This window comes from Gekko japonicus, unplaced genomic scaffold (genome assembly GCF_001447785.1).
Source record: "Gekko japonicus isolate JY-2015 unplaced genomic scaffold, Gekko_japonicus_V1.1 scaffold2061, whole genome shotgun sequence".
NCBI lineage: Eukaryota > Metazoa > Chordata > Lepidosauria > Squamata > Gekkonidae > Gekko > Gekko japonicus.
In genome coordinates, this window is record NW_015170950.1 from 225,968 (window position 1) to 238,170 (window position 12,203).

The window sequence follows — 12,203 nt, forward strand, 5'->3', positions numbered from 1 at the left end:
CAAAAGAATTTAAATGGATCCTTTAAATGCTTTTGAGAAGAAGGAGGCGGCATGCCACCCTCTCCCGCCCTCCCTCCTGCAAGATTTAAAGGGCCCTCGACCTGATTAGCGGGCCACGTGCTCCCCACAAATAATGGCAGCTCCACCAGGAAAAAAAAAATTGCCCCACAAGCCACATAATTCTGGCTACGGGCCTGGCTTCTCTTTCCACACACTCCAAAACTCCAACCTGCTGTTCCTTTACACACAAACACACACACCCTTAGCTGGTTCACCTTCCCCGAGCTCTGAAATATACCCAACAGGGCTATCAGGTCACCACTTCCTAATAAGGAGGAGCTGCTGAGGAATATTCGTGTTCACTTGAAGAGAGAAGAAGAGATTGTATTTATACCCCACCCTTCACTACCTGAAGGAATCTCAGAGCGGCTTACAATCTCCTTTCCCTTCCCCTCCCCACAACAGACACCCTGTGAGGTAGGTGGGGCTGAGAGAGCTCTTTCGAGGACTGCTCTTGACAAAACAGCTCTGAGAGAACTGTGACTGACCCAAGGTCACATCAGCAGGTGCAAGTGGAGGAGTGGGGAATCAAACCCGGTTCTCCCAGATTAGAGTCCGCGCTCCTAACCACTACACCAAACTACTCCAAACTGCCTTATACTGAATCGGAACACTGGTCCATCAAAGTCAGTCTTGTCTACTCAGACTGGCAGCGGCTCTCCAGGATCTCAGGCGGAAGTCTTTCACACCACCTCCTACCTGATCCTTTTAACTGGTGATGCCAGGGATTGAACCCAGGACCTTCTCCATGCTAAGCAGACGATCTACCACTGACCCACAGCCCCTCCCTCTGTTGAAAGTCCTGTTCCGACTAGGTATGTTACTTCAAGGCAAGCCTGCAGTGACAGACCCGTTCCCGACAACCAGACGATAAACTCACAGTGCCCAAACAGCTGTTTCTAGTGATTGAGATCCACGATTTTTCTTTCAACAAAGACACCCCCCAAAAGGAAGACAAACCAGACCGATTTCCCACAAGCAGCTGCGCCGCCCTCACTCTTCCCTTCCCCCAATTGTATTCGTCAATTTCCCACCACTCGCTGCACGGCCGCATTTTGACCCACAGCTTCACCAGATTCCCCCCGCATCTTTTCGATCATCAAAAAACAGGACTGAGAAGACACGGGGGAAATTGGGGGATGCCGTGGGTCAAAAATGCTGCCGTGCAGTAGTGGGAAATTGACGCTTAAAATCGAAGGGAAGGGAAGAGCGAGGGCGGAGCAGTGGCTTGTGGGAAATCGGTCCCACTCTCAGAGGAGAGACGTGCCTTGCTTTGTGGGAACTCCAGCATGCTAAAGATTGTAGATTTCTTTTGAAACACGGAGGAAAACTGATTGACCTCACGAGGCATATCAGCATATGAAGCTGCCTTAGGCCAGTGGTTCATCTTGCTCATTATTGTCTCTTGTGACTGGCAGTGGCCCTCAAGAAATATTTCCTGATACCTGAACCGTTTCAATGGAAATGTCAGGATTTGCATGTGAGGCTTTCTGCAGACGCTCCACCTCTGAGCCACAGCCCCCCCTCCGGGGGCCATTTCACATATTTAAGAGAACTCAGTGGTAAAGCTTTCCCAGGAATCTGCCGCATCAGGCTGCAAGCCGGCATTTACTTATTGAAACGTATCCCCTCCGTGAATGAATCTTCTCCTGCAGGAAGAAAGCCAGGGAGAAAATGAGGCGGAGCCAGTGTTACCTCTAAGCTGAGTTTCCGTGAGCTAGCTCACAGTTTTTTAGCTTCCAACTCACACATTTCATTTGATTTATATACCGCCCTCCCCGCAAGTGGGCTCAGGGTGTTTTACATCACAATTTAATAAGTACAGTTAAAACACTTTAAAACAACATTATAAAACAGGATAGAATCATAACATTTTTGTCTTCGCTCAGGAAGGGTGGCTCCGGAGCAAACTAATTTATGCAGTGGCCAAATTGCTCGCTCACAACCGTAATGCCAGTAACTCACAAAGCAGAATTTTTGCTCACAAGACTCCACAGCTTAGACGGAGCACTGGGCAGAGCAGGGGTCATTTCGAGGGGGAATGAGCTGGAACGGCATTCTTAGAGTAACGAGCCCAGGCGTCGGGTTAGCTGGGGAGGGGAAGGGGAGGCAGGCAGACATGCTTTCTTTTTTCCCTAAGTCTCTCCCCTTTTGCGGAGAAACTCGGGGAAGTAGGGGGGAGATTTAAATGCCTTTCTTTCCCCAGATGGGGAAGGGAAAGAAAGGCATTTTAAACATGCCTGGGTTCCCTGCTCAATCTCCTCCAGGTTCTTCACCAAGAGAAAATCAGGCAGGGAACCTAGGCATGCTTGCATGCATGCCCTTTGTCAGGGGTGTGGCATATACAAATGAGTTATGCAAATGAGCTCCTGCACCTCTTTTTCTACGAAATGACCCCTGGCAGAGCCCATCTCCGACAGTCTGGTTTTCTATATGGAAGGTGTTTTAACGAGATGACCCAGAAACGTGGGATTCCCTTGTCTTTCCCTCTTCAGCACTGCGGGGTCGCAAAGACTTCCTGGTTGGGAGTGCTGTCGGTCATTTCGGACACAGAGCTCCTCGAATCAGGGCCCTTTCGGCCAGCTGTAGCCAAAAAGCGGCTTCGCCAGACAACCCCCTGAAGCTTGTGTACTTCAAGCTTCCCACACAGAGATTTCTACCTTATTGTGTTTTGCTCCGAGTGCTCGGGCAGACAGCTGGCTAAACCCGCGTTGGTGGCTGTGTGGGCGGGTTCCTTCCCTGCTCTCGCTGGGACGGTGTCATTGCTCGCGGCTCGGCGGTCACGAAGCTGGCAGAGCGCACCCCTGCTAAGGGGGCCCCTTTGCCAAAAAGCCGCGGGCAACCGACCGCCTCCCCCTGCCTGTTGACGTAACCGTTGGAAACCTGCGAATTCTCCTGAAAAGATCTGGGACTTGGCCTTTGGAACTGCCTGGGATCAAGGGCTGCTTAAAATGTGAGGGTCTGAGACACGAAATCTGGGGCCAGCCCTACCCAAAGAAGAAGACAGCTGAACCCACGTTAGAAATCTGGAGTTCAACTAATGCCGAGTACTAACCTTTGTCTTCGGACACAGGCCCAACCTACGTCCTGAGGTTGCAAACAGAGGCTAAAAAATCTAAGGCTAAAGGAAGGCGAAAGAACTGGGGTACGATGCCATAGAGTCCGCCCTCCAAAGCAGCCCTGTCCTCCAGGTAAACTGATCTCTGTAGCCTGGAGATCAGCTGTCATTCCAGAAGCTCTCCAGGCTCCACCTAGAGGCTGGCAACCCTAGAGAAGAAGTATTTTTCTAAGCAGAGGTCCATCAGTGGCTATGAGCCACAAGGTATAGATAGAAACTCTCAGTCTGGGGCAAGGGATGCTCTGTATTCTTGGTGCTTTGGGGGGGGGGGGCAACAGTGGGAGAGCTTCTAATGTCCTGGCCCCACTGCTGGACCTCCTGATGGCACCTGGTATTTTTGGCCACTGTGTGACACAGAGTGTTGGACTAGATGGGCCCTTGGCCTGATCCAACATTGGCTTCTCTTATGTTCTTATGTCTGGGGCAAGTGATGCATTGTATTCTTGCTGCTTGGGGAGGGGCAATGGTGGGAGGCCTTCTAGTGTCCTGGCCCCACTGCTGGACCTCCTGATGGCACCTGGTATTTTTGGCCACTGTGTGACACAGAGTGTTGGACTAGATGGGCCCTTGGCCTGATCCAACATTGGCTTCTCTTATGTTCTTATGTCTGGGGCAAGGGATGCTCTGTATTCTTGGTGCTTGAGGGGGGGCAACAGTGGGAGGGCTTCTAGTGTCCTGGCCCCACTGATGGACCTCCTGATGGCACCTGGCATTTTTGGCCAGAGAGTTGGACTAGATGGCCCTTTGGCCTGATCCAACATTGGCTTCTCTTATGTTCTTATGTCTGGGGCAAGGGATGCTCTGTATTCTTGGTGCTTGAGGGGGGGGGAGACAGTGGGAGGGCTTCTGGTGTCCTGGCCCCACTGATGGGCCTCCTGATGGCACCTGGTATTTTTGGCCACTGTGTGACAGAGTGTTGGACTGGACGGGCCATTGGCCTAATCCAACACTGGCTCCTCTTATGTTCTTATGTTTTCTTGCCCTTTTCTAATAGAAGTAGCTTCAATTATACAGAAAAGGATACATTAATTTTAAGGGCATGCTATTCTAATGGGGGAGAGGGAAGCATACCATCTTGCATAATACTGCATTCCTTTAACAGACAAGCAAAACTAGACCAGGGTGCAAGACAGCAGACTTAAGTAGAGGTCTACTTGACCTCTGCAAAGAAACTCCTTCCTACACTCACAGGTATAGACAAACCTAGCGAAACGTGTGTGGCTTTCCATTTGTCTGCATTGCTGCTAGGTTTGCCAGCTCCGGGTTGGGAAATACCTGGAGATCTTGGGGGTGGAGCCAGAGGAGGGAGGGGTTTCCCAGGGGAGGGACTTCAATAGGGTATGATGTTGCGGATGCCTGCCAGACAAGTTCAATTCATATTCTTGCAAAAGTGTCCGTGTGCATGTGCAAAGATGCTGCCAATTCAAACAGGTATGAATGGAAAGCCGGACAATTGAATGGATCATTTAAAAATGAGCTCCTTTATGGCCAGTGAACAGGACATGAGCTGAGCAAGTGGGTGTTCAAGCATCAATTACAGCTCTATCTGTGTTGTCTTTAGTTTCGGGCTCACTGTACCTGGGCAGCTTATCTAGTCTCCATAGGCCACATCCACTGGGACCATCAGCACAACACCTACTAGAAGTCCCTGGCCCAAAGAGTGACCAGCTGTCCTCAACCAGAGCCGGGGCCTTCTCGGTTCTGGCTCCAACTTGGTGGAACTCCCTGCCTACTAACATCAGGGCCCTGTGGGATTTTTTTACAATTCTGCAGGGCCTGCATGGCAGGGATGTTCCGGCAAGCATACGGTTGAGGACAGCAAGCCGTTTTTAATAGCAAGCGGTTTATTAGTCGCTTTCTCATCCCCCTCACCCCCATGCTAATGTTAATTGGGGGCTAAAAATTCTGTACCGTGGCACCATGTAGATGTTAGGATTGTACAGCTTGGTAGTACTGTGTACAGTACTGGTCACCACACCTCAAAAAGGATATTATAGCATTGGAAAAAGTGCAGAAAAGGGCAGCTGGAATGATAAAAAGGGTTGGAACACTTTCCCTATGAGGAAAGGTTATAAGATTATGCATGAGATAGAGCAGGTAGAGAAAGAGGCACTTTTCTCCCTCTCTCACAATACAAGAACTCATGAAATTGCTGAGCAGTCGGGTTAGAACAGATAAAAGGAAGTCCTTCTTCACCCAAAGAGTGATTAACACATAGAGTTCACTGCCACAGGAGGTGGTGGTGGCTACAAGCATGGACGGCTTCAAGAGCGAATTGGATAAACATATGGAGCAGAGGTCCATCAGTGGCTATTAGCCACAAGGTATAGATAGGGGCTCTGGGGCAAGAGACGCTCTGTATTCTTGGTGCTTGAGGGGGGGCAAGAGTGGGAGGGCTCCTAGTGTCCTGGCCCCACTGGTGGACCTCCTGATGGCACCTGGTATTTTTGGCCACTGTGTGACAGAGTGTTGGACTGGATGGGCCATTGGCCTGATCCAACATTGGCTTCTCTTCTGTTCTTATGGATAAACATCTGGAACAGAGGTCCAACAGTGGCTATTAGCCATAAGGTATAAATAGGAACTCTCGGTCTGGGGCAAGTGATGCTCTGTATTCTTGGTGCTTGGGGGGGCCAACAGTGGGAGGGCTTCTAGTGTCCTGGCCCCACCGCTGGACCTCCTGATGGCACCTGGTATTTTTGGCCACTGTGTGACACAGAGTGTTGGACTAGACGGGCCATTGGCCTGCTCCAACGCTGGCTTCTCTTATGTTCTTATGTTCTTATTTTTAGATTGTTTTAACATATTTTTGGTACAACTCAGTTGTACACCGCCGTGAGCCCGCTCTGCATGGAGGCGGTATAAACATTAAATGCAATAAAAATAAATAAGGCCACAGAGTCCACTTCCCAAAGCGGCCATTTTCTCCAGGCGAACTGATCTCCGTCGCCTGGAGAGCAGCCGTGATCCCAGGAGATCTCCAGCCACCGCCTGGAGGCTGGCGACCCCAGTTGTCGTTTGGGCACGACACAGACTTCCCAGCATCGGATTCCCAAACCCACGGGCCGAGCATAAGTGGAAACAGCAGGAGAGGCCTGGACCGCAGGCAGATTGGGCAGGAGCTGCTGCAGTGCTCCGCGAAGCTTTCTCAGCCGCTCTCCGGTTGGGATTCGTCAGCCCGATCCTTTGCCAGACGCTGGACTTTCTGGCAGGTGGGCTCGCTAACTAGGACTTGCGCTTCTGCCAAGCCGCGTTTTGCTATAAAGGAGGGAGAGAGGGAAACAAACAGCCAGGAGTGGTGGAGGGGAAAAGAAGAGTACATCTACCACCCGCAAACCTTTCCATGAAGCCAGGTTTCATCTCCAGGCTGTAAATCTTGAAATTCCTCAAGGAGGTTTGGTTGAGAAAGATGTCACCAATTAAGCCTGAAAGAGAAAGGAGGGTAAACGCTGGAGCGGAGAGAAGTGGCGGAGCTGATAAATCGCACTTGGCGGCGGAGGGGGCAGCCGGCAGCTGAAATCGGCCCTCCTCCGCAGTAGAATCAGGGCCCACGCTCCGCGCTGCGCTTGTGGATCAAAAGGCGGACCCCTTTGGCCCTGAACGTGCGAAGCTGCTTTATACCGAATCAGATCGCTGGCCCATCGAGGGCAGTATTGCCTACTCGGGCTGGCAGCGGCTCTGCGGGGTCTCAGGCAGAGGTCTTTCACGTCCTCTGATCTTTCCAGCTGGAGACACCGGGGATTGAACCTGGGACCTTCTGCATGCCGAGCAGAGGCTCTGCCACTCAGCCACAGCCCCTCCCAATCACAGCAAACTGAACTCCCATCCTCTTTTACTCTTCCCCTCCCCCCCCAGGAAAATTTTTGCCCGCACCTTTTTTTTTTTTTGAGGGGCCGTGGTGGCTCAGGGGTTAAGACGCTGAGCTGCAGGCCAGGAGGTCTGTAGCTCGGCAGTTCAAGACCCAAGTGCCACGTGACGGAGTGAGCTCCCGTCTCTGGCCCCAGCTCCTGCCAACCCAGCAGTTCGAAAGAAATTGCAAGTAGATAAATAGGTACCGCTTCGGTGGGAAGGCAACAGCGTTCTGTGAGCCTCGGCGTTTAGTCATGCCAGCCACATGGCCACGGAGAAGTCTTCGGACAGCGCTGGCTCTTCGGAAATGGAGATGAGCACCGCCCCCTAGAGTCAGATTCGACTGGCTTTCAAGCAAGGGAAGCCTTTACCTTTTACTAGGTTAGATTTTAGCTCACTGATCGATACACAGGGTTGGGCTTTTCAGAAAGCAACAGATTTAACTGGTTACTAAAGGAAAATAGCGATCCACAGCCAGCCGGCCATAGAGGTCCTTCAGGAGTACTCAAGGGCTTGGCCATAAAACCCACTGGGGAGTTTTGGTTTTTCTTTTCTTGGAGCAGCAAACTGACCTGCTGCAGCACAAACGGATTTGGAAAAGCTGCTGGCTTGCAAAACGGCAAACTGCTGTATGAGCGGCCAGAGTAAAAACACACCCCCTTTGGCCTGGGGACCTTGTCAGTCAGTGCTCCGGTCCCTAACCAGGAATCTCCAAGCCCTCCCATGGTCTGAAAAACAGGAGATCTGGGCACATGCAGGGCTGCGCTTTGCTACAGTCCCAGGAATAGGGAGGGTGGAGAGTGAAAAGGGACCTGCCAAATAATGGCGAAGGCAGTTGCAGAGAAGAAAACAGGGCCACGTTGTCCCAGTTTTTAGTCGACTCGCTATGAATATTGGTCAGCCGAGAAAGGCGGGAAGGGATGAGACGTCGCTCGGTTCTTGTGGCCCTTTCTTGTATGCCCAAGGTAATGCTGACTGCCATTTTGGGGTCAGGAAGGAATTTCCTTTCAGGTCGGATTGGCCCAGGGATCCTGGAGGTTTTTTGCCTTCCTCTGGGCATGGAGCGGGCGAGGGGGAGTGGGGAGCATAGTTGTGAATTTCCTGCATTGTGCCAGAGGTTGGACCAGATGACCCCACTCCCGGCGCCGCCGCCCCGGCCCCGCCGCCGCGCAGGGCTCTTTTTGTAGCAGGTACTCATTTGCATATTAAGCGACACACCCCTAATGTAGCCAATCCTCCAAGAGCTTACAGTAGCCCCTGTAAGAAGAGCTCTGTAAACTCTTGGAGGATTGGCTACATTAGGGGTGTGTGGCCTAATATGCAAAGGAGTTCCCACTACAAAAAGAGCCTTAACGTCGCTTCTATGTTAAAGCTGCTAAATGACTAGTTGGGCAATGGTGGCTGCTTAGGCACAGAGGCTTTTCTCCACGTTGACTTACAAATATGAGTGCTTTTTTGGAAGCATCCACGTGATGCCCTACTCCGACTGTGCTTCAGTTCTCCTTTCCCTGTTCTCTTTCCAAGCTTGCTTTGCTATGGTATTTTTGAGAAAAACGCAGCCCGAGTGTGGGTCGTGCCATCTGGACGCCTTTTCTAAGGCTCTGCCCACACTGGTGCCAATCTCCTTCCATGGCCATTTGCCCTGACGTGCCACTGGAGGGCTGAAAACAGAAATCAGTGACTGCTGTATTGCTACAGTCTGAGGAAAGGAGCTTCGACTCTTGAAAGCTTATTCCCTCCGCAAATCTTGTTGGTTTCACCCAACATGAAATGGACGGACTTAGAATCATAGAATTGGGAGGGACCTCCAGAGACATCTAGTCCAACCCCCCTGCACAATGCAGGAGATTCACAAATACCTCCCCCCCACACACATGTACCCAGTAACCCCTGCTCCATGCCCAGAAGATGACAAAAACCCTCCAGGTTCTCCGGCTAAACTGGCCTGGAGAAAAATTGCTTTCCAACCCCAAAGTGGTGATCAGCAGTTCCCTGGGCATGTAAGAAAGGGCCATGAGAACTAAGCACTGAGACAACCCTTCCTGCCCTCCCTCTCATGGTCTGCCCAGATTCACAGAATCAGCATTGCTGTCAGATGGCCATCTAGCCTCTGCTTAAAAACCTCCAAAGAAGGAGAGCCCACCACCTCCCGAGGAAGCCTGTTCCACTGAGGAACTGCTCTGTCAGAAAGTTCTTCCTAATATTTGTACAAAACCTCTTCTGATTTAATTTCAACCCGTTGGTTCTGGTCTGACCCCCTGGGGCAACAGAAAACCAGTCTGTACCATCCTCTAGATGACAGCCCTTCAAGTACTTGAAGATGGTTATCGTATCCCCTCTCAGTCGTCTCCTCTCCAGGCTAAACATACCCGGCTCCTTCAACCTTTCCTCATAGGACTTGGTCTCCAGACCCCTCGCCATCTTCGTTGCTCTCCTCTGGACACGTTCCAGCTTGTCTATATCCTTCTTAAACTGTGGTGCCCAAAACTGAATACAATACTCTAAGTGAGGTCTAACCAGAGCAGAGTAAAGCGATTACCGTCACTTTGTGTGATCTGGACACTATTCTTCCGTTGATACAGCCCAAAATCGCATTTACCTTTTTAGTGACGGCATCATACTGCCATTCACTGTATGGTCTACTAAGACCCCTGGATCCTTTTCGCACAGGCTACTGCCAAGACAAGTCTCCCCCGTCCTATAATTGCGATTTGATTTTTCCTATCTAAACGCAGAACTTTACACCAATCCCCATTGAAGTTCATTCTATTTGTTTCAGTCCAGTTTTCCAGCCCGTCAAGATCATCCTGTATCCTGAATCGGACTTAATCGAGGAAGCCGCTGCCTTTAGTCTGCAAGGCCTGAGCAAGGTGTCCAGGACAGGATGTTTTGGAGATGATTAATTCATCGAGCCGCCGCAAGCCAGAAGTGTCTTGACGGCCCTTAACTCACACGCGAGGTGCGGCTGAACTCAAATCACGACAATGTTATAGTGCAATAATAACGAGCAGGGCTTTTTTGGTAGAAGCCCAGCAGGAACTCATTAGCATAATTGGCCACACCCAACAGCAGGCTCATTAGCATATTAGGCCACACCCCTGACAGCACAGCTCATTAGCATATGAGGCCACACTCCTGTGTTGCCAGAAGTGTGGTCATCCGGCCACACCCACCTTTTGCTTCTTATTCTGTTTACCTTGTTTGTGGTCAAAACCCAGGGCCTTTTTTTGGAGCAGGAACTCCTTTGCATGTTAGGCCACACACCCCTAATGTAGCCAATCCTAATGAGTTTCTGCGGTTGGGTGTGGCCTGTTATGCTAATGAGTTCCTGCTGGGCGTGGCCAACTCGGGAGCCAGCCGGAACTCCATTCCTGTGCGTTCCTGCCCCAAAATAGCCCTGATTACCGAGTGATTTTGAAAAAGCCTGCAGCGAGGAAAACGGTAGAGGGCAGGGGGAAAGTGTGCAGAAAATGCCCGTGTGGAAGCTCTGTTCCCAGTATGACTGCAAAATGGAGAACTGCGGCCGCGGTTGCAGCCCGTCTATCACGAGAATGGATTTCCCCACACATCAGCTACCTGCGCTCCAGACAAACTCACATCAGCCCACACTAGCTAGATGGGGAGGTGGGGTTGCCAGATCCAGGCTGGGAAACTCCTGGAGATTCAGGGATGGAGCCTGGGGAGGACGGGGACCTCTGTGGGGTACAGAGCCACAGAGTCCACCCTGCAGAGCATCCCTTTTCTCCAGGGGGAACTAATCTTTTTAGTTTGGAGTTGAGTTGTAATTCCAGGGGATCTCCAGGTCCCACCTGGAGGCTGGCATCCCTGTCTCTCTCACACACACACAAAGAGAGGAAGGCCAGCCAAAAGGGCCTCATGCCGAGAGGGGAGTCAAGCCAAGACTATTGCAGCAATACACTCAATGCACTCAAGAGCGGATCGCGGCAGTTAAGCATCACAACACAAGCGGTACCAAAATCCCCGAGCGAGCAGCTCCGTATGGCTGGCCCGTCTCCCGACGCCCATCCGTCCGATTTCAGAGCTGAAGGCAAAAGCCGCGGCGGTGAGCGATAGTTAGGCAGCGGAAGCAAAGCAGTGAAAAGCGAATCTGTTACGCTCGCCAAAACAGACTGTCAAAATACAAACGGCGTTCTGGAAAACGGGCAGCATCGGTTATCCGAAAAGCAGAGCGGTCGTTCGGATTGGGCGTCTCCTTCCCGAAATGAATAAGGAGCCGGGCTTAAGCAACACTGGATGACATTCTTGTTTGTACAAAAGGAAAGCCCGTTTTTGTGCCGCGGGCGATATGGCAGGACGAGACCCCCTGGCAAATGGGCTCTAGGGTTGCCAGCTCCGGGTTGAGAAATACCTGTAGATTGGGGAGGGGGTGGAGCCTGAGAAGGGCGGAGTCTGGGGAGGGGAGGGGCTTCAGTGGGGGCGTAATGCCACGGCGTCTACCTTCCAAAGTAGCCATTCTTCTCCACCTGAACTGATCTGTCGCCTGGAGGTTAGCTGTAATCCTATGAGATCTCCAGGCACCACCTGGAGGTTCACAACCCTAGAGGGTCCAGATCCCCGCTCTACAAAACTCTTCTCTGTTTATTTCAATTTTCCATCGACGACGCCCACCTCACAGAGCCTGGCTCAAGAGCAAGCGCCGTAAAGCCGCGAAAAGCACTTCAGCAAACCGATAAGCCGAAGTAGCCACTTTTCTATACCTGTATTGGTAAATACGCGCAAAAAGATCGAAAAAGCTAAATAAAGACAGAGACGCCTTTTTAAAAAAATGCAAGCAAAGGAACCCCGCTGGCCAAGAGACGGAGGCTTGAATCACAGAGCCTAGAGTTCTTATCTCGCCACCGCCACAAATTTAGGAGGCGGGCTTAGGAAAGACACTGTCTCGGCCTCAACTCCTCCCGGCAATGTGATCCTAAGACTACCGGCCTACCTTACAGGCTTGCTGTTGGGCTTCCAGGGGACACTGCATGTGAAGCAGAGGCTCTAAAGCATTTCTCAGTCGTAGAATGGTGAACCCCCTCCGAAGGCCTTCCAAGATCCGCCTGAGGAGGTCCAAAAGGCTACCGCCCTCATGGCTTTCCGTAAACTAGGCAACACTGAGTTCTAGGTCATCAGCCCTGTTGGTCCGAAGCAGTAGAACAAATTTAGAGTCCAGTGG

The 12,203-nt window shown here is 51.4% G+C and overlaps 1 protein-coding gene across 1 annotated transcript in view; it reads right to left on the reverse strand.

Moving 5' to 3' along the window:
* Window positions 1–12,203, reverse strand: part of GLB1L2 (galactosidase beta 1 like 2) — a 116,138-nt gene that overhangs the window by 12,332 nt on the left and 91,603 nt on the right. Inside the window, exon 16 of the mRNA XM_015418895.1 lies at window positions 6,516–6,603. Coding sequence (XP_015274381.1) covers window positions 6,516–6,603 — 88 coding nt within the window. The remainder of the gene's footprint in view (window positions 1–6,515; window positions 6,604–12,203) is intronic.